At 35.2% G+C, this 22,476-nt stretch overlaps 1 protein-coding gene across 3 annotated transcripts in view; it reads left to right on the forward strand.

Moving 5' to 3' along the window:
- Positions 1 to 22,476, forward strand: part of HACL1 (2-hydroxyacyl-CoA lyase 1) — a 33,292-nt gene that overhangs the window by 4,788 nt on the left and 6,028 nt on the right. For 2 of the 3 annotated variants that reach the window (XM_045538368.1, XM_045538385.1), the window contains 11 exons: positions 790 to 830; positions 3,295 to 3,375; positions 4,827 to 4,899; positions 6,845 to 6,922; positions 8,435 to 8,529; positions 10,301 to 10,413; positions 12,187 to 12,322; positions 16,472 to 16,577; positions 18,005 to 18,088; positions 19,036 to 19,137; positions 21,627 to 21,781. In XM_045538368.1, the coding sequence (XP_045394324.1) occupies positions 790 to 830; positions 3,295 to 3,375; positions 4,827 to 4,899; positions 6,845 to 6,922; positions 8,435 to 8,529; positions 10,301 to 10,413; positions 12,187 to 12,322; positions 16,472 to 16,577; positions 18,005 to 18,088; positions 19,036 to 19,137; positions 21,627 to 21,781 (1,064 nt within the window). Of the gene's footprint in view, positions 1 to 789; positions 831 to 2,684; positions 3,088 to 3,294; positions 3,376 to 4,826; positions 4,900 to 6,844; positions 6,923 to 8,434; positions 8,530 to 10,300; positions 10,414 to 12,186; positions 12,323 to 16,471; positions 16,578 to 18,004; positions 18,089 to 19,035; positions 19,138 to 21,626; positions 21,782 to 22,476 lie in introns of those variants that run through there. The other variant, XM_045538375.1, reaches the window with a different exon arrangement.

Consider the following 22,476-nt stretch of genomic DNA (forward strand, 5'->3'; position numbering starts at 1 on the left):
AACCTTCAAGCTAGACTGATCAAGAGTAAACGAGAAAACACAGATTACCAATATCAGGAATAAAAAAGGAGATAGCAGTCACTACAGACCATAATTAGTCGATGGGTTGAAGAAGAAATCACAATGGAAAATAGAAAACATTTTGAGTTGAATGATAATGAAAAGATGAGTTATCAAACTTGTAGCATATTACTAAAGCAGTTCTTAGAGGGAATAGCTTTAAATGAATCTATTAGTGAAGATCAAAAACCAGTGCTGTAAACTGGTATTTCAAGAAGCTACAAAAAGAAAAACAAATCAAACTCAAAATGAAAGGAATGAAATAATAAATACAAGAGCAGAAATCAATGAAATAGTAGTCAAAGTTCATGTAGGGTGAAAAAAAAAATAAAAAAAAGAAATCAATGAAATAGAAACAATAGAGAAACACCAACAAAGCCAAAAATTGTTTCTTTGAAAAGATTAATAAATTTGATAAACTCATGAGACTGAGGAATAAAAGAAAGCACAAATTACCAATATCAGTAATAAAAAGGGGACATTTCTATTGATCCTGCACATATTTAAAGAATTGTAAGAGGATATTATGAATAACATGGATGTAAAGAAATTTCTTTAAGAACTAAAAATTTGATACCATTCATTATTTGAAATTTATGGGCAGAACATTTCTTTTTAAAATGGGAAATGTTCCAATTTCTTCTTTACCTTCTCTTAATAGTAAATTATTCTCATACATGTACTATAAGGATCCCAGTGTGCTTAAGTCCCAGTGTTCTTTCTTTGTAGGCTTGTTATGCTGCCTCTGCGATTGGATATCTGACGGGCAGGTAAATTAAAGTCTGTTTTATTTCAATTACTTTGATATTTTGGGGTAGAACTATTATATCTTTCAAATGAAGGATTAGTTGATTTGAAAAGAATATAGAAGATGGTATTAATAAAGAAAAATAATGAAATTTAGAACTTTTAAAGGGTCAGATCAAAAGGATGATAATACCAGGAAAGTGTTTTAGAGTGGAACACGTTGCCAGTTTGCAGTGTGAATCCCTGTTGACTAAATAGTGAGTTGACGTTGTACCACGTCTTGGATCTTGCAACTTTACCCAAGCACACTCAGTACAAAAATGCTTGGTCCAAAAATGTAATTGTTGAGGCTTGTTCTACTTGTTCAAATTTTTTATTGTATATCCATGTTACCTAACTACTCACCCCTCTTTTAGTATTAAAAATTAATATATTTTTTAAAAATGCCCATTTTAGAAAACTTGGAAATTATAGACAAGTATAAAGAAGAAAACTAAAATTACCTATGATCCCACAACTGTTGAAAATTTGTCATATTTTCTTTTGTTTTTTTCCCTACATACACACATATTTTTTAAGCAAAATTTATACTCCCACTATAATTTGTATCATACCTTTTTTATTTATGTTAGCTTTATTACATTTTTTTAACTTCCAAAAATGAAATTAGTAATTAAATTGCTAAGAAGTATAAACTAATGAGGTCTCAAAGTCTAGGCCTCACTGGAGTAGTCCTTCTTATCTAATAAGAAACTTCTGAATTTGAGCCTGAAGAAAATAGGCCATCCAAATTAGACTATCTTCACCATTTTCTGTCGCTTTATTTACATATGCAAAATATTGTAATCTTTTTGTTTAGCCTGAAAAACATTTAAATTATAGTCATTGACACCTTAATTTTTAAAATGCCAGAATGATTAGAGAATACTCAAAAGTTCATACTTTTAAAACGTGTTGCTATTTGGGTGAACTTGTGGAACTACACTGTCTAGTATAGTAGCCACTAGCTGTATATGGCCATGTACATTTAAATTAATTAAACTATATTTAACTAAACATTTAAACTATCGTTTTTCAGTTAGGGTAGACGCATTTCAAGTGCTCAGTAACCACATGTGGATAGTGGCTATAATATCAGACTGTGCAGATATAAAACATTTGTATTATATAAACATTTGTATTATATATATATGTGTGTGTATATATATATATACAGAAAGTTCTGTCAGATAGTACTGTTCTAGAAGTTTAGTTTACTTGGTGATAATTAAGTTTATTTTGAAATTTGTCTTAAGCAGAGTTTTTTTTTTTTTTTTTTAATTTCAGCTCATCATGGGGGTACAAAAGCTCAGGTTATATACATTGTCCATGTCCCGCCCATCCCTCTGAGTCAGAGCCTCAAGCGTGTCCATTCTCCAGACAGTGCGCCTGGCACTCACCATGTAGTCATACCTCCATCCCCTCCCCCCCCCACCTCCCTGAGTCAGCACCTTCAAGTATGACCATTCCCCAGACGGTGCACAACGCACTCATCATGTAGGCATACACCCATCACCTCCCCCCACCCTCTGTCTCAGTCTGATATCCAATTGGTATCCTTCCCCAATGTGCATTTAGGTGATGATCAGGGAAACCAATTTTCTGGTGAGTACATGTGATGCTTGTTTTTCCATTCTTTGGATACTTCACTTAATATAATGGGTTCCAACTCTCTCCAGGAGAACCAAAGAGATGTCGTATCACCGTCATTTCTTATAGCTGAGTAATACTCCATGGTATACATATACCACAGTTTACTAATCCATTCGTGTATTGATGGGCATTTAGGTTGTTTCCACATCTTTGCAATTGTGAATTGTGCTGCTATAAACATTCGGGTACAGGTGTCTTTGTTATAGAATGACTTTTGTTCCTTTGGGTAGATGCCCAATAATGGGATTGCTGGATCGAATGGGTTAAGCAGAGATTTTTGAGAAGTTACTTTATAAATGTAAAATGGCAAACTGAATTATATGGAGAATACCTTTTCCATGAATGCTTTAAGCTTAGAAAGTAAAGTCTAGAGTAAAGCCTTCAAGTTCAGTTTAAAAATATTTTGGGCAGAGCACTACATTCAGAATTCCTTTTCTGTCGAAAATCAATTGACATATTTATTAAGAAATGAAAAAGACTTTTTTATATGAAAATATACTCATTTTGCTTCTGTATGCAATCAGCTTGATTTCACCCAATTATAGGAGCAAAAGAAGAGGTTAATGGAATACGATGTGAAGATGATAGGTACTTTATTTCTTGTAAGAAGATTGATACCATCTTTCTCTTTTTTATATCAAAAAATATTCTAATAATTATTTTATGAATTATAGTAAAGACTATATGTTCTTCCTTTGAAGTCCAGGAAGGTTGCCATGTTTCACCCTAAAGTGGTATGCATCAGTTGTTACATTTGATCTGTTTTTAATAAAATAAATTCTGTTTTGCTTCTAGGCCGGGAGTATGCCTTGTTGTTTCTGGCCCAGGTCTTATCCACGCCTTGGGTGGTATGGCAAATGCAAACATGAACTGTTGGTAATCAAATTATTATTTTCTCAAAAACATTTTCTTAAGAATGTCACTGCATGATTTTACTGAGTGGAGCTACTACTGATCTAGGGTGGAAAGACTTGAAAAAAAAATTTGAATTCGTAGAAAGTAAAAAGGTAGTTACCAGGGGAGGGGACCAGAAGTAGAGAAGGGAAATAGGGAGTTGGAAGTCAAAGAGTACAAAGTTTTAGTTATGTGGGATAAATAAGCTTAGAGACCTAATGTGTAACATGAGGACTATTGTTAATAATATTATATTGTATACTAGATTTGCTAAGAGAGTAGATTTTAAGTACTTTTACCACACAAAAAAAGTAACTGTGAGATGATCTTTGATTTGCTTGACTGTCGTAATCATTTTACTGTGTATATGTATATCAAAACATCATATATAAATATGTACAATAAAAATAAAGTATTAGTAAATATATACGATAAAAATAAAGTGTTAGGAAGAAAATAAAAAACACCAGTGATTCCTTTACTTAGAGATAAACACTGTTAACATTTTAGAGTTTCCTTATGTATATTATATATGTGTATGTATATGTGTGTATATTTATGTGAATGTGTATATAGTTCTATTTACTTAAGTGAAAGATTATTTTTTAAAGATCCCAGCTCAGTATGTAAAATATGTCTAATTTTTCACCTTATTTTGTATGGTTAGCAAGACAATTAAAATTCTTATATTTATTGAGTTTACTTTATAAACTGCTTATTCTCTAACCTTGCCATTAACCCATCTCTGCTACTTTACTAGTAAGGTCAGGTTGAAGGGGGTTATGTTCTAATCAATTTGTAACATAATCTTCCTAGTGTGAAGGACATTGTTTACATTCTCGCCCTGTGTTTCTTGTAGTTCTTTTTTTCCTTTCTTTCTTCCTGGTCTTTCTCTCCCTTATCTACATTATGGTCTAATACATATTTTTAAACATCCCATGACAAACTATGGTCTGATATTTTTTGAGTACCTTAAGGTTTGCTGTATCTTTTTTTTCAGTTTGAAGGATAATAATTTTATTGCTGAGAAATGTCACACATTCTGCCATTTCCAAATAGAGTCACTTGGGAAAGTGTAAATTTTCTCTTCTCCTTATCCCAAGAATAATAGGAAAGATGTAAAAATTCATTTTATGTCACTACACCTAGAAGTTTAGCATCAGCATTTAAAAGGGGCAAGGGGAGAGGGGAAGGAAAAACATATACTATAAATTTTGTATTTTTCTGAAATTGAGGAAGGGGTCTCTCACGTCAGATTGCTTCCTAAATATTTTTTAATCTGCAGTTTTGAAGGGAAAATATAATATTTTTTCTCCCTCTCTGTCTTTCTTTTTACCATTTATTGAGTGTTTGTTATGCATTGAACACTCTGCTGAGTGTTTTACATGACGATTTCATTTGTAATTATCTTTTTAAAAAAATGACTGTTTCAGGCCCTTGCTTGTGATTGGTGGTTCCTCTGAAAGAAATCAAGAAACGATGGGAGCTTTCCAGGAGTTTCCTCAGGTACCTAACTCTTAAGATTTTAGCAACACGGTTACACACCATTAAGAGTTCAGGAAAAGAGAAGATATTTTAAAAACTTCTATCTGCAAAATTAAAATTAAAATAAATAAATTAGAGGTACTTGAGGTAATTTTCCTGAACTACTACAAGCCAATATCAAGGTAGATATATTAAGAAAGAGCTTAGGGGCCGAGTACAGTGGCTCATGGCTGTAATCCCAGCACTTTAGGAGTCCAAGGCGGGAGGATCACTTGAGACCAGAAGTTTGAGACCAGACTGAGGAATATAGCAAGACCCCACATCTAAAATTTAAAATAATTAGCCAGGTGTGGTGGGGCATGCCTGTCATCCTAGCTACTTGGGAAGCTGAGGTGGGATGATTGCTTAAGTCCAAGAGTTCAAGGCTACAGTGAGCTATGATCACACTACTGCACTGTAGCCTGGGAGACAGAGTGAGATCCCAGCCCTTAAACAAAAAGAAAGAGCTAGGGTGTGCTTAGGAATAAACTTTCAAGAAATATACCTTTTTGACAGGATTTTAAACTCTGAAGATAAGTTCTTCAAAGAGTCAAGAAGATGTAGGAATGAAAGTGATCTTAGACTATGCCTCCTGGACTTTAAGGGAAATAAAAAGTGGAGAGGAAAAGTCCTGCTCAAAATAATTATGTGTAAATCCTGGACAAATTTATTTTTATTTTAGAAGGAAGAAGGAAAGTATTTCAAAATTAGAAGAAATTTGGAAGAATTTATAAACAAAATGCTATAGTTTGAAGAACAGTTGTAGGAAGCAAATAGGTGACAGTGAATGATACTTAAGATGTAAACATATTTGAGCATTTACAGGACAAAGTTAAGAGCCAAGTTAAAATCATTAGACAAAGTCTATTGGTAAATCAGGAATCGTTGTTGAGAACTTCAAAATATAAGCAGTTTTATATATGATAAACTGATATAAAATACTGGACTCTCGGTTAATGCCAAAGTTATATTTTTATACTCTTAGAAGGAAATTGAAATTTTATTTAGTTAATGGTCGAAAATAACAAGAGTTATTAAATAGATACTGATATATTTGAAAAATAAGTAGAGCAGATGAGTTAATTAAAAGGAAGTTTAAAGTTCCTACAAAAACTATGTAGATGAAAAAAGAGAGTTTTAATGTCCATTACAAATTTTTTTCTGAAGTAGAAAATAATAGTAGTTTATTAGATTAAATTTAAAACCTGAAGAGAAAGATCACTAATTTGATTTGAAATCCAAATATCTGTTTCTTGTGGAACTTTAAAACTAAAGGACATGGACATAAACTGACTGAAACTTGGGAAGTCATCTTCTGTCATGCCTGCGGGACTAAGACTACCAGTTGTTCCATGGATTTCATACCGAGAAGTATCGAGAGAAACAGTTTCTATATAATGCTTCATGGTACATTAAACAGTGAAAAATTATCACTACTGAATTTATTCACATGTTCCAAATAGCATAGCAACAAACTATATAAAAGGAAAACTGGCAGAAATGTAAAAATAGATTATTCTTGTAACAAGATATAACAGATGAAGTTATGTATTCGTAGCTGTAGAATTGCTGGGTCCAAGGGTATGCTCATTTAAATTTTGTGTAGACACTGACTTCCTGTCCCATTTATACTCTCACCAGCAGTTTATTAAAGTGCCTGTTTTCCTGTGTTGCGGTAGTTGGTGTGTATTATCAAACTTTTTCATCTTTGCCAATCTGAGAATTGAAAATGGTGTCTTGTTTTGATCTGCTTCCTGAATCATACTGACGTAGAACATTTATTGAGCTTTGAAGAGGCTTTTAAGAGACAATCTAGGGAATACATTTTCTTGCGTCTAAACAGAAAGTAAGGACTTAACGTTTTATCTTCTTTCAGAAGAGTAATATGTATAAGCTGAATTTTAAGTGATTTTCACTTTCCATATAGGTTGAAGCTTGTAGATTATATAGCAAGTTCTCTGCCCAGCCAGCCAGCGTAGAAGCTATTCCTTCTGTTATTGAAAAGGTACAGTATTTAATAGCAAGCTTTCCAAGTCAAGTGGTTTTTCTCAGTTGCTTATACTTACCTTATTTTTATTCTCAATAGAATGAGAGACAATTAGGAATATATCCAAGCACTTAAAAATGACATTGTTAAAAAGCTATTTAAATTTTAATGTTCACTGTCATTACATTTAATTAGAGAAACAGAGAGGGTGAAGTAAGTTATTTTTGGAAAAAATTTCTCCTATGCTTTAGTTTTTAAAATTATCTTTTTAATTATACAGAAGTAAAGAGAAAAGTATAATGAACCCCTGGGTACTCTTTCCCTTAGGTTTTTGCAAAAGATTATTTTTGAAAATTGGGCCTAAATCATATAAGACGATCTCTTAAGGCCGGGCGTGGTGGCTCACGCCTGTAATCCTAGCACTTTGGGAGGCCGAGGTGGGAGGATCGCTCAAGGTCAGGAGTTCAAGACCAGCCTGAGCAAGAGCGAGACCCCGTCTCTACTTAAAATAGAAAGAAATTATCTGAACAACTAAAAATATATATAGAAAAAATTAGCCGGGCATGGTGGCTCATGCCTGTAGTCCCAGCTACTCGGGAGGCTGAGGCAGAAAGATTGCTTGAGCCCAGGAGTTTGAGGTTGCTGTGAGCTAGGCTGACGCCATGGCACTCTAGCCCAGGCAACAGAGCAAGACTCTGTCTCAAAAAAAAAAAAGACCATCTCTTAATTAATTAAACAGCATACAGTTTGGGTATCCTTTATCTGAAATGCTTAGGACCCGAAGTGTTTCAGATTTCAGGGGTTTTTTTATTTTGGAATACTTATGTATATATAATGAAATATCTTGGGACTGGGACCGAAGTCTAAATGAGAAATTCATTTGTTTCATATACACCTTATACACATAGCCTGAATATAATTTTATTTTTCCTTTGGGAACACTGAATAAACTGTTGTGGACTTGGATTTTGACTGTGAGTAGTCACATGAGGTCAGGTGTGATACTGGTGGCACCATGTGGGCACTCAAAAAATTTTGTATTTTGGAGCATTTTGGATTTTGCATTTTCAAATTAAGGATGCTCAGCCTGTATTATAAATTAATTAGTTACCCAGCATTTATATGTGAAATTACATTTGAGATGTTTCAAAACCATGAGTTATAGAAACCATTTGACACACATAATAACATTACAGTTTCTGAAAACTCTGCCAAATCATTAGGATTAGGAGGCAGGTAAAAGTACATGTTACAGTGTAAAATATTGGCAGGCAGAGCCTAGTGAGTAACATCTAAGACTAAAGTATAATAGAATAAGAATTTTAAAGCCCTAAATGAATACTTTTTTGTCTCTCCCCTTTTAAACAAAAATATCTTTAAAAATATAGACTCAATAGATTTCAATTTTGTTTTTTTCTTTAACTAAGCATGTCCAGAAAAATTAAAAATTGTGTTCATTTCACAGCTTCAAGTGGAATATGATAAGATTGAGATTTTAAAAATCTTTTCTTCTGTTTGTAATAAATGTAGGCAGTGAGAAGCAGTATCTATGGCCGTCCCGGTGCTTGCTATGTTGACATACCTGCAGATTTTGTGAACCTCCTGGTGAATGTGAATTCTATAAAGTGAGTAATAGTTATATTGGAATTCTTTCTTAAGTGTTACATGTATTATCATAATGCTTATCACCTTTTAAAAAAGAATTTACCTAGTAGTTTATAGGTTAATCTCCATTTGTCTTAACTTTTGATAATTTAGTAATTAAACTAAATCCTAGCCAAAGGGCTTAATTCTCATAATTAAAATGATATTATTTAGTAATTATTTTTGGATTTGATTACTAAATCAAATACTTAAAGCTTCCCGAACTCCTCATTTGAAATTATTCCTCCACTAACCATAATTATACATCCCCATCATTGTAGTATGGGTCCTTGGGAATCTTCATAGTGTAAGCCAAGAGGTGAAGTGATTTGTTGAAAATTTATTAGGATTCACCAAAAAGAATGTTTATGTAGCTGTCTCTGTGATTTAAAAATATTCCAAAACTGAGGTTTCTGTGATTTGTCATGTCCTCTTATTTCTTAAAGAAACACTAAGTGAAAATAAATAGAAAAAACACTTTTTCGGCCTGGCTTGGTGCCTCACGCCTGTAATCCTAGCACTCTGAGAGGCCGAGGCGGGAGGATTGCTCAAGGTCAGGAGTTCGAGACCAACCTGAGCAAGAGTGAGACCCCATCTCTACTAAAAAATAGAAAGAAATTAGCCAGACAACTAAAATATATATAGAAAAAATTAGCTGGGCATGGTGGCACATGCCTGTAGTCCCAGCTACTCGGGAGGCTGAGGCAGAAGGATTGCTTGAGCCCAGGAATTTGAGGTTGCTGTGAGCTAGGCGGACACCACAGCACTCTAACCTGGGCAACAGAGCAAGACTCTGTCTCAAAAAATAAATAAATAAATAAATAAATAAATAAAATAAAACACTTTTTCACTGGTCTCTAAGTCACCCCTGATAAGAATGGGTACTTGGGTTAATATATCAAGCTGGATATGATTTAGTACATAACTGCTGTTGTGTTCATATGGTTCTCTAGTGACTACCGAGAGACAGTGGAACTTACTGTACACTCAGTACACCACCGAGTGATTTCTATTTGGAACATCTATTCCGTATAATAACTGAACATGCTAAGCAAAATAATATTGGGAGTGAGGGCAAGCCTCAGCTAAGTTAACTCTATAAGTCTTCTTTTAAATTTTGTGAAGGTTGAATGTCCTTTTTTATTATATGTCCAAATTTTATACAATATGATTTTATTAATTAAAATAAATGAAATACTGTAATGTCCAGAAATACTTAATGTGATAGCTTTAATTTTTTTTTACTAATATATATTGTGATACTAAAATATTAACTTACCCAATGAATAGAAATATAGTAAAGTGTTTAAAAGCATACACTTTGGAGACAGTTTGACTGGTTTTTTTTGTTTTTGTTTTTGTTTTTTTGAGACAGTCTCACTTTATTACCCAGGCTAGAGTGCTATGGCGTCAGCCTAGCTCACAGCAACCTCAAACTCCTGGGCTCAAGTGATCCTCCTGCCTCAGCCTCCCGACTACAGGCATGCATCACCATGCCCGGCTAATTTTTTCTATTTATTTTTAGTTGTCTAGCTAATTTCTTTCTATTTTTAGTAGAGACAAAGTCTTGCTCTTGCTCAGGCTGGTCTCAAACTCCTGGGCTCAAGCAATCCTCCCGACTTAGCCTCCCAGAGTGCTAGGATTATATGTGTGAGCCACAGCGCCTTACCTTTTCATATATTTGAAATTTTTACAATAAAAAAAAAATCTTAGAGTTGGCCTCTTTTAATTAACCGAGCTCTTTATTTCCAGGTACACGGAGTGCTGCATGTCACCTCCTGTTAGCATGGCAGAAACCTCTGCTGTACATATGGCAGCATCTGTTATTAGGAATGCCAAACAGCCTCTTCTTATCATCGGGAAAGGTAGCATTGAATAGAACTCTAAATCTTGCTAAACTTTTGAAAGAATGTTTGATTCGGCCGGGCACGGTGGCTCACGCCTGTAATCCTAGCCCTCTGGGAGGCCGAGGCGGGTGGATCATTTGAGCTCAGGAGTTCAAGACCAGCCTGAGCAAGAGCGAGACCCCGTCTCTACTAAAAATAGAAAGAAATTATACGGACAGCTAAAAATATATATAGAAAAATTAGCCGGGCATGGTGGCGCATGCCTGTAGTCCCAGCTACTTGGGAGGCTGAGGCAGGAGGATCGCTTGAGCCCAGGAGTCTGAGGCTGCTGTGAGCAAGGCTGACGCCATGGCACTCTAGCCCGGGCAACAGAGTGAGACTCTGTGTCAAAAAAAAAAAAAAAAAAAAGAATGTTTTATTCTTTTTAGAAATGGTCTTCATTATTTATTAGCATCTGTCTAATGTTTGAAATTGGAATAAGAGTTCTCTTTGTCCATTTAACATTATTTATTAGTTTTGAAATTACAGAATTATCCTTGAATGCTCAGAGATCTTATCCGTTTGAAGAAGTATCACCTATTTATATTTCTTTGGTCTTAAGAGTGAAATGTGCTTTTACTCTTATAAACATTTTTAGAAAATCCAGAAAAGTAGAAAGAAGAAACCCCTTCATCCAAGGCAAACATTTTTAACATTTAGTACTTTTCTATTGCTTTTTTCATGCATATTTTACATATTATGATTATACTATATAGTTTTATAACCTACCTTGTTCATTTAACATTATATTTTTATAATATTTTTTCATCATCTTTCAATCATTTCCTAAATATAATATATATTTTAATGTCTGTTTATATGTACCTCAACACTTACTTTACTGGCACATATTTAAATCTTTTCCAGTTACTGTCTGTTTAGAGTAGCTGTGGCAAACATGTTTGTGCCTAAAGCTTTTTCCATATTTAGGATTTAAGGTAGAGCCCCAGAAAAAAAGTTAAGTTAAAAATTAGGAATATTTTTAAGACTTTTTGTACATATTGCCAAATTGCTTTCTCCTGAGGTGTTGTACCAACCTTATATTCTTGTCAGTAATTTATTGTAGTATCCATTTTGTGTTCTAGAACTGAGACTGCCAGAATCACCTATGGCCATGCTAGGCAATTATCAACTACTTAGGAACTAAATAAATAGAAACTAAAAATAGTTTTGATGAAAATTGTGGACAATAAAAAAAAAATTGAGGTCAGAGCTGAGTTGAATGCGTTATATGATGTATTAGCTCTGTGACTTTGGCAAATAACTGCTTTGAGTGTCAGTTACCTCACTTGTAAAATGGAAATATTAACTACCTCAGTAGAATATAATTAAATAGCAAAGTATGTGGCAAGCACTCAGTGGGTGCTATAATAGTTTTCATTCTTTCTTTAATGAACATTTGATGAGTGCTTATGATAAGGCAGGGATCGTAGAAAACATTCATGAGGGATACGGAGAAATAATGGTTCCCACCTATGGGGCAGATAGACCTGGTAACAACAAGTAAGTGCAATATACTGTTTGTGTGGTGTATACAGAGAGGGTGAGCTGGATTCTCAAGGAAAACAGCAACAATTTGCTTGTGTAGGTGGTAAGGAAAGACTATAATAGTTCACCTAGTGTACAAAGAGACCAAAGGCAAGGCAGGAAGAGAGAACTAAGTATACAAAGACATTGAGGGTAAGTCTCAATGTCTTTGTCACAGAGCCTGGAGCTTAACTGAATCATCCAGTACATTTGCATTTCTTGTAGGTGCTGCTTATGCTCATGCAGAGGAGAATATCAGGAAATTGGTGGAGCAGTGTAAATTGCCATTTTTGCCCACCCCTATGGGAAAGGGTGTGGTCCCTGACAACCATCCAAACTGTGTAGGTGCAGCCAGATCCAGGTGTGTGGCGTTCCAGATTTTAAATACAATGTCATGGCAGATTTTAGGGTAAATGATTTTGTAATATTAATGAATCCAGGGAGAAGTTCTGAAATAATCATGTAAGTTATGTTATTTGTAATATATTGTTTTTCTGACTGCTCCCAAGATTTTTCTTTATCTTTGGTTTTCAGTAGTTTAATTACAGCATATCTAGACATGGTTTTCTGTTAGTTTAGCCTGTTTGGAGTTCTCAAATCTTCTTGAATCTGAAAATTTATGTCTTTCTCCAAATTTGAAAGTTTTCACCATTATTTCTTCGGTATTTTTTGTACATCAGTCTTTTATTTCTCCCTTGGAACTCCAGTGATACAAATATTAGACATTTTGATATTGTCCCACGGGTCCCTGAGCATCTGTTCATTTCTTTTTAATCCTTTTCTCTCTTATATTTTCTATTTCTCTGCTGAGAACTTATATCTTTACACTTATTTCAAGAATATTTTTCCTTACTTCCTGGGGCATAGTTATAATAGCTGCTTTAAAGTCTTTGTTTATGAATTCTAACATCTGGGTCATTTTGGATTGGCATCTATTCATTATCTTTCCTTTTGAGAATTGGCCACATTTCTGGTTCTTTTCGTACTTGAGTAATTTTGGATTGTATCCTGGATTTTTGAATATTATGTTGTAAGATTCTGAGTCATATTAAAATCCTCTGCGCAATGTTGATTTTTGTTTATTTGTTGTTTTAGCAAGCAGTCAACCTGGTTAGGTTAGCTTCAGACTACAAGTACTCTTTTACTGTAGGCAGTAGTTCCAGGGTCAGTTCAGTTTCGGAGCTTTTGCTTTGCTGTTTTGGGTCTTTCTGCACATGCCCAGCTTACGGGTGAGCCCCAGATATGTCCTGGTTCATACCCAAAATTAGAGATTTCTTTTCTCTCCTTTCTAGGACTTCCTGGCTCCCCTCCCCCACCCCCATTCCCAGACATCCTGGCCTTTGTGTTTTTTTTTTTTCTGGAGACTGGGTGGAGAGTATTGTTTTTATTATTAATGATAAATCCTGGCCTTCATTGCTGCCTAGCATTCTTTGCTGCCTTATAGTACCACACAACTGGAGTTGCCCCCTGAGCAAGTTGCAAAAGAAAAAATTAATGGGGATTATCTCCATACTCATCAGACCACAAGAGTCCTTTTCCTGGTTCCTCTGCCTGAAAGATGATATTTCCCTCGAATTTTATAATAGCTGCTTGGGAGCCACCACACTACAGCTCTGCAACAGGGCTGCCCTCAGAGCAAGGCTGGGAGAAAAAGAGAAACAGAAAAAAAAAATCTGAATTTTTTCCCCCATACTCTCCAGCATGCTGAGGCCCCCTTTCTTGATACTCTGGCCAAAAAGACGGTTTCTCTCCATGTTTTTGCTGCCTGCAGTTCTGCAACTAGGGCTGCCCTTGAGTTAAAGCCAGGAGATAAAAGAGGGGGAAAAAAACCCTTGGAAACTAAATGTACCTAATCTTAGCTATCACTGGAAGCTTCCTCTTTTTGGACTTTTAAGACACACTTTGTGTTATACTGTACCTTGCTTTAAACATTTCTTGAAATTTCTTTATTATGAAATATTCTAAATATACAGACAGGAAGAGAGAATAATTTAATGAACACTTATATAACCACCACTCAACTTTATCAATGTCAGCATAAAAAATACAAAGAGACAAGCTCTAAGTAAAAAGATTTTATTTGGGAATAATATATAAGAATGAAGATCACAATCTGGGACATACATACATATAGACCAAGGGGGCCTACTGTATATCTGGAGAACAAAGGAAAAGGTTAGGGTTTTATTGGGGAAAGACAAAGTTACACAATTTGTTTTAAAAGAAAGTTGATTGTGTTTACAGTGTCTTTCAGGAGCTGGCAAGCCCTGATTGGTGAGTGGTGGCAGTTGCTAGGTCATAGGGGGCTATTTATTGGATTGGGCTTTTGAGACAGTATGTCAGGCAAGTGTTTTTGTATAAGCAACTAGCTGTCCTTGTGTGACTCATGTAGTAAACTGTGGCTTGGAAAAATTTCTTATGATAATTCCTGTTATCAGGCAAATCATTTATGAGAGCCCTCCCCTCATGGCCTTCCCCAGCTCCATTTGCCAGAGTTTGACACAAGTGAATCCATTTTAAATTTGACAACGTTTTTTTTTTTGAGACAGAGTCTCACTCTGTTGTCCCAGCTGGAGTGTAGTGGCGTCATTGTAGTTCACTGCAACCTCAGATTCCTGGGCTCAAGCAATCGTCTTGCCTCAGCCTCCCAAGTAGCTGGGACTACAGGTACACACCACGACACCTGGCTAATTTTTCTACTTTTTAGTAGAGACAGGATCTTGCTCTTGCTCAGGCTGGTCTCGAACTCCTGAGCTCAAGCAATCCTTTTGCCTCAGCCTCCAAAGTACTAGGATTACAGGTGTGAGCCACTGCACCCGGCCTAAATCTGACAAATTTTGCATCAGATAGTAACACTATATTATATTATGGATTCATTTGCAGTCCCGTATATATCATTCTGGACCCCTTTCCATCCTTCCCGCTTCGTAGTTCACCGCTGTCATGCATTTGGTGTTCTTCGTAATTTCATGCATGGATTACAATTAATTCTGAGGGTTTTTTAAGTGTAATTTTTGCTGCTCAATCTTTAATTGTTGCTCATTTAATGCTATTTTACTAGATTATGCCTTTACTTTTCATTCATATTAGTATACTTTATACAGTAACCAAATTAATTCATTAACTTAAAAAAATTTTTTATACTTTAACTTAGGTTGAACTGAAGTTTATTTTCCTTTTAGCCAAATTTTAAGAAGATAATGATATTAATAGTGTAAAAAAGATTGCAAGGTGCTATAAATAATTGAATCAATAATTTCAACAGTTTTAGAGTATCAGTAAGCAAATCTATCCTGCCAATTGCGGTTTTTATTTTTTTGTTAAATTGGGTCCCATAGGACTAATATAGTATATGAAGATGCTGTTTTCAATATATACTTTGTTTTTGAGTTTATAATTTCTGTGAAAATTGCATTCATCACTGAAGAAAACAAAAGTAGTAAATACAGATCCTGTATGACAAAAGATAGAAAAAATGGAAAACAGATATAAGAAGCAGAAAAATGAGAAACAAAAAGCAAAACCCACAGCAGTTATGATAATAAACTTTCCTGGACAAAGGCAGAGACATTCAGATTGGATTAATAATAACAAACTAAATGTGTTATAAGAGCCACATCAGAAACATAATTATGTAGCTTAAAAACAAGACTGAGCAAAGACATGTGAGTAAACAAAAGGAAAGCAAGGTGGCTGTGGTATCAAAGTAAAAATCATTAAAGATCAGAGTTATATTGACAATAGTATTATATAAAATAAAACTATTAGAAATATACTTGGTATAATATTCTGGAAAGCAATTCAGGAATATGAATCAATAGACTTAAAAATACCTGCTTCTAGAAATCAATGTGAAGAGTACATTAAGACTTAAGTATAAAGATATCCCACTCAGTACTATTAATTACAAAGAAAATATCCAGCAATTGAGAAAACATTAAATAAACTGTGATGTATGTGTTCAGCAAAATATGTAGCCTTTAAAAATTGTACTTAAGAAGAACTTAATAACAAAGGAAAACATTTATAATGAGCAAAAATGCATGAGACAGTATTATAGTATATAAGCTCGACTACATAAAAATATACTTGCATAGAAAAAAAGACTAGATGAAAATATGCCAGGATATTAATAATAGTTTATAAATTGACAGTATTATGGGATGATTTTGCTTTTTTCTTTACACTTTTTCTGTTTTTTCTGGGTTGTCTATAGTGGACTTGTATGAATTTTTCCAATGATAAAAAACTAATAAATAAGATACAGAATAGAGACAGTTTATGGTAATATTTTTTCTGCTTCTTCTTTTAGATTACTATTTAAATAGAATGGTTTCATAAATGATTTTAGTTTGAAAGATCAAGTTTACCCTAGAAGCTGATTCTGAAGTCTAATGTAAGCTCTAAATTATGTAGACTTTTAAAAATACTTTAGAAATTAATTTTAGAATAATTCACATAAGAAATATAGTTATTCTTTTTGTGTTATATCAGATGTTTTTTTAAATAGGGCTTTGCAGTTTGCTGATGTAATTGTGTTACTTGGTGCCAGACTAAATTGGATTTTACATTTTGGACTGCCTCCAAGATACCGGCCAGATGTGAAGTTTATCCAGGTATTTAGAGAGGAGAGATTTAAAATCAGAGCTATTTGCAGTTTATTGTTCTCCTTCTCAGCCATTATCAGCTCTGCTTTCTTTCTAACTTCTGTAAAGAACTGTTTCTCTTTTTATAAAAGTAGAATTTTATAAATTGTCTAACATAATTACAGGTACCAAAATAAGCTGCCTTCTCAAGCCTATGAAACATAATGTGCTGCTTTATTTCTAACCAGAAAACCTTTCAAAATCAAGTTTCAAATAGTTTGAAAAGTATAATTTACCTCTTCTTCACAGTTCAAGTACATTTAAAGGTAGAGAAAACAGATTTAAGTAGGATGGTAGATTAGAATGAAACATTTGGGAATGTTAAGAAGTGAAGTTATGTTTTCTTTTAGAAGCCAAAACTTTCTTTGATCTTTTGGTTGGAAATCTCTAAACTATACTGCTTTTATCTGTGTCATCAAACAGTGTCTGGAATATACTCTGACCTCTCTTTGATGACTCTTGTATCATTAGGATCCTCTTTGTAATCCAGTTTCCTTACTGGTGTGGAAAGTACTACCTACATAGCAACATGCAAACCTACAAGTTCTACATGATTGTCCCCATTCCATTGGATGTTTGATGACCCAGCTACAATTGCTGTCTTCTCCCAAACTACCTTTCATTTCTTAAGGAATCAACTTTTAATAGCCCCTTTCCCACCTGAGGCCATCGAGAACTGAAACCACAAAACAGCAAGACCTTGGGTTGTGCCTAGAAGATGCTGCTACCTCTTGGTTGCCCCTCTTGATTACAGGATAAACTGCATCCCCTTTGGGGTGGCTAAATTATTCCTCCTTGCAGAAGCCATTTTCACTTGGCCATGGCCATCCAGAAATGGAGCTTCTGCGTAAATGGGGGAAGTAATCACGTCGTGTTCATGGAGTAGTTCCCTGGGCCAGCAGCATTAACACTACCTGGGAAATCTATTAGAAATGCACATTTCCAGACCCAGACCTCTTGAAATCAGAGGCACTGAGGTGGACCTCTGCAACCTATAGTTTAACAAACCCACCAGGTGATTCTGATATATGCTCAAATTTGGTAAACCCTGCTTTAGATAGAAATTTGAAATCTAATTCAATAGAACTTATTGTTTAAATTCAAAACTGTAATTGATCAGGTCAAATATATTCCTGTAAGTATAATAGAACAATACCAAAATTCCTTACATTAGATTTTAAAATGAAGGAAGATGATAAGTGAGGTTCTCTATACTAGCTATGATACTAACATAGTTCTATGAACATTTGCTTTTATTAAGGAACTTCTTTTATTAAGGAATATCAAATCCTTATCATAAGTTATATATGCACAGTTCATTTATTCATTGTTGATTGACTTCTTAAAGATTTTTAAGAATAAACACGGGTTGTTGTTTAGCCATGTCTCATTTTTAGGTTGATATCTGTGCAGAAGAATTGGGGAATAATGTAAGGCCTGCTGTGACTTTGCTAGGAGACATAAATGCTGTCACTAAACAGGTAAGGACTTCTGCCTGGGCTTTAGTTTATGTGGATTAATCTTTAGGGAATAGTCAATTCTCGAAAATGTGTTAGTCTTGATTCCCTTGGTAACAGGTCTGTTAATATCTATTTTAAATAAAATTTATTATGGAAGACTTCTTAAATGTAACTTTGGAACTTGGTAAATCCAACTTCTTGTACATAGCTCATTTTTGGAAGGCGATAGAAAATTTAAAGTCCTTCAGTAGGTAAACAGTGACTTACTATACAGAATCTAGCTATCTGAAAAATTATAATACATCTTTCAAAGGAATAGAACTTACAGCCAAGAAATGGCTTACTCACTGGAAAAATTGAATTTAGTATTTCTTTAGGTAATAAAGAGCTTTTTACTCTTCAAGCTGTAATCAGTGACTTTTCCAGGTTCTTATTATTTGTACATAGTTTATATATTTCACTGTGAAAGGAGGTAAAACGTAGTGGCATTTATCACTTGATTTTGGATGATATAAATTGGTATTGTTATGATGACTATAAGATGTTAAGATGTAATCTCCATTAACATATTAAATCACTCTGGAGCATTTTTGGTCTGTATCATAGGAATCAATAGGTATTTGTTGGCGTTCCTGCAAGGGTTCTATGGAGAGGGTAGTTTTCCTTCTAGTGTCAAAGACTAAGGAGGGCTTCAGAGCCTCTGCCTGAGGTGTAGAGGAAGTAGCACTTCCCTCTGTCCTATGGGAATCTCAATATCTAGCTAAAATCCACACTGACCCAAACAAAAGCTTTCCTTGTTACCCATTTATCTTCTATCAGTTGTTTGCTACCTAGAGGAAAAACAAATAGGCCTAGTGATGCAAAGAGTATAATAGCATGGCAGTATTTTCTTCTTTAAAAGGAGATTTTCATGTTAATATGATTTAAGTTTATTTTCAAAAAGAAAGAAAAAATTTGTGGTTTTTTAGCTTTTGGAAGAATTTGATAAAATATCATGGCAGTATCCTCCAGAGAGCAAGTGGTGGGAAACTCTGAGGGAAAAAATGAAGAGCAGTAAAGCTGCATCTCAGGTAAGAAGGGACCCACTGATGCTCGGTTAGTTCTGCCATAATGTGACATATGCATTCCTAAAAATCACCTTGCTGTGCAAAATCATGCAATATAAATCCCAGGGCTCATGAGAAAAAGGGGTTAAGGGACATGACTCTTAAAAACTTTATGAAACCTAAAGTTAAGATAGGAACTTAATAAAAATGGTAGCAAAGTTTTAAACATGTTAAATGGTTAAGAAATATATGCCAGTAAATATAGCACTTTACCTTGAAAAAGACCTTAAGTGCGAAGCAGGCATTGGGAGGGTTGTGGCTTGTGAGTTACTGTGAAGTAGTGGAAGGAGGGTGATCTGCCATGGGATGGAAAGTTGTAGTAGTGGATGCAATGGATGTGGCTCATTGTTCTCAATTTGATGATGACGCAGAAAATCACAAGTGATTTTTTTGGAACCTTAAGTCCTGAGGCATGTCAGGGCATGTTTTTCTGCCTTTAACATATAGAACCTTCATGCTGTGTGTGGTGTCTCAAGGCTGTAATCCCAGCACTTTGGGAGGCCAAGGCAGGAGGATCGCTTGAGGCCAGGAGTTTGAGACAGCCTGAGCAACTTATTGATACCCCCATCTCTACAAAAAGAATTTTTAAATATTAGCTGGGCACGGTGGTACATGCCTGTAATCCAAGCTACTTGGGAGTCTGAGGCAGGAGGATCACTTGAGCCCAGGAGTTTGAGGTTGCAGTTAGCTGTAATGATGCCATTGCACACTAGCCTGGGCAACAGAGAGACCCTGTCTCAAAAAAAAAGATATCAGACCTTCAAGGCATGAGATTATAATAGATAGCTGTTTCATCAAAATGGAAAATTTGATCTAATGTACAGCCTTCTTTTTAATTTAACTTCTGTTACTGCTAGAAATTCCTTTGCAGCTCTCTCGTTTGAACTTGTGGCTTTGCCTGATAGCGAAGGCTTTGGACATTGTAGTGATGTTTGAAACCACCAAACCATCCAATGCTAAAGCACTAAAATGAGTCACTTCTGCAGGACTTGGCAATTTTTATGTAAAGTCTCTGTATATATGTGTAATGGCTTCCCTCTGATTGTGAGAAAGGTATTTCCTGATTTTTTTCATTGTTTTGTATATTCCTGTATATCTTGAGTCAGCTGGGTACAGTTTTCTGTGTTTACCTAGTGTTTCTTGCTGGCAGAATTATGCATAAGCAAATATGAAATTTGAATTATGCTTACTTGATTCCCTAATTTCAGTCACCTTGGAATAAATTCATATTTTTTGCACCAAGCATTATAGCAGAATTGATTATACATGAATCTTACATTGCAATTTTAATCAGTGACTGTTTTTCCTATCAGGAGCCAGTCTCACTTCTATTTCCTGAATCATATCATGACCTTCTTTTTCCTAGGAATGACCTTAGTTTAAGATGGAAGGAACTTGCCTCTCTTCTCTGGTACAGGAGTATAGGAAGGTCCCTCATCCATCTTGGGTATACCAGCAGAACAAAGTAGCACAAGAGGCAGTGCTGGGGCCAGATGGCTTTGTTGCTGCTAAAGTCGCCTGTGGCTTTCTCCTAGCTGTAAAAGGCATGTGGCTAGACAAAGGCATCTACCCTGCTGCTTTTCCCTCCATTCAGGTAGGGACTCTTTAGAATAGTGGGTGTAGCATATCTGCTTTACTCTCCATCGTGTGCAGGAGGAACCAGATTTTCAGATTGTTTTCTAAAATTATGATATTTTTATTTTAAGTTTAGGGCCATATTTCAGATGAAATTATTCTGGAATAAACGTTTTCCTTTTTCTAAGGCAATGTTTTCCTAAGAGTGCTCAAATAAGAATGTTTAGTTTTGTTTAACCCAATGTTTCCCAGCTATCTTTACTATAGGGCTTCTTAGTCTTTAATATGCTCCTCTGCATTGTGGATCTCCAGAAAGAGATTCCCTGACCTCTTCTCTTCTCTTCCCTTTCTTTTTCTTTTCTTTTTCCCCAGAGAGAGTCTTACTCTGTTGCCCTGGCTAGAGTGCCATGGCATCAGCCTCGCTCACAGCAACCTCAAACTCCTGGGCTCAAGCAATCCTCCTGCCTCAGCCTCCCAAGTAGCTGGGACTACAGGTGTAAGCCACTGCAACCAGCTAATTTCAAATTTTTTGTAGAGACAGGGTCACGATGTTGCCCAGGCTGGTCTTGAACTTCTGCCCTCAAGCAGTCATCCCACCTCAGCTCCCACAAGTGCTAGGATTACAGGTGTGAGCCACCATGCCTGGCTTCCCTAACTTACTTGACTTTGTTCCAAACAGGGGCTGTGGGACACATTTTTCTTAACATGTCCCCCACGACTGTTCATAGGTCAATTAACTTCTCAGAGTAGCTATTTTATAATCATTTTGGGAACCTTACATTTGCCTATTTCCAAGTAAGTTTGATAGTAGCTTATTGACATTGGTTATTTTCATTGTATCCCAATCTAATTTGATTATATTCTGGCCTACTTTTTAGGAATTAGCTTCCCAAAAATCCCTGCCTATGAATTATTATACAGTATTCTACCATGTTCAAGAACAACTACCTAGAGACTGTTTTATTGTAAGTGAAGGAGCAAATACAATGGACATTGGACGTACTGTGCTTCAAAACTACCTTCCCCGTCACAGGTAAGTCTTCCAAGAAAGAAATTATAATTAATTATAATGTGTTTAATTTTAAACTATAATAATACAGATTAAGAAAACATTTGAGAAATTATACATGTACAGTGTATGAGGACATATTTCATAAAAGTATTCTTAGGTGAGGTTTTGTAGACTTATTATGCTTGGTATGTCCTTGGTATCATGTGATAATTTGTATTCTCAATGTTCTAAGGATATGTTTACAGTATTCCAAATAGTCATGAGTGGCTTTTCCCTATCATTCTGCTTATTCTTGACAAATTCGTTCCTCATAGTCTAAAGATTTTATATTGGACAGGTGCAGTGGCTCACACCTATAATTCTAGGACTCTGGGAGGCTGAGGGGGGAGGATTGCTTGAGCTCAGGAGTTCGAGACCAGCCTGAGCAAGAGCAAGACCCCGTCTCTACTAAAAAATAGAAAGAAATTAACCGGACAACTAAAAATATATGGAAAAAATTAGCCAGGCATGGTGGCGCATGCCTGTAGTCCCAGCTACTTGGGAGGCTGAGGCAGTAGGATTGCTTGAGCCCAAGAGTTTGAAGTTGCTATGAGCAAGGCTGATGCCACGGCACTCTAGCCTGGGCAACAGAATGAGACTGTCTCAAAAAAAATAAAAATAAAAAATAAAGATTTTATATTAAACAAAAAGAGTGTTTTTATGGTTCTTTATTTTTT

Source organism: Lemur catta, chromosome 1, assembly GCF_020740605.2.
Source record: "Lemur catta isolate mLemCat1 chromosome 1, mLemCat1.pri, whole genome shotgun sequence".
Taxonomy (NCBI): Eukaryota; Metazoa; Chordata; class Mammalia; order Primates; family Lemuridae; genus Lemur; species Lemur catta.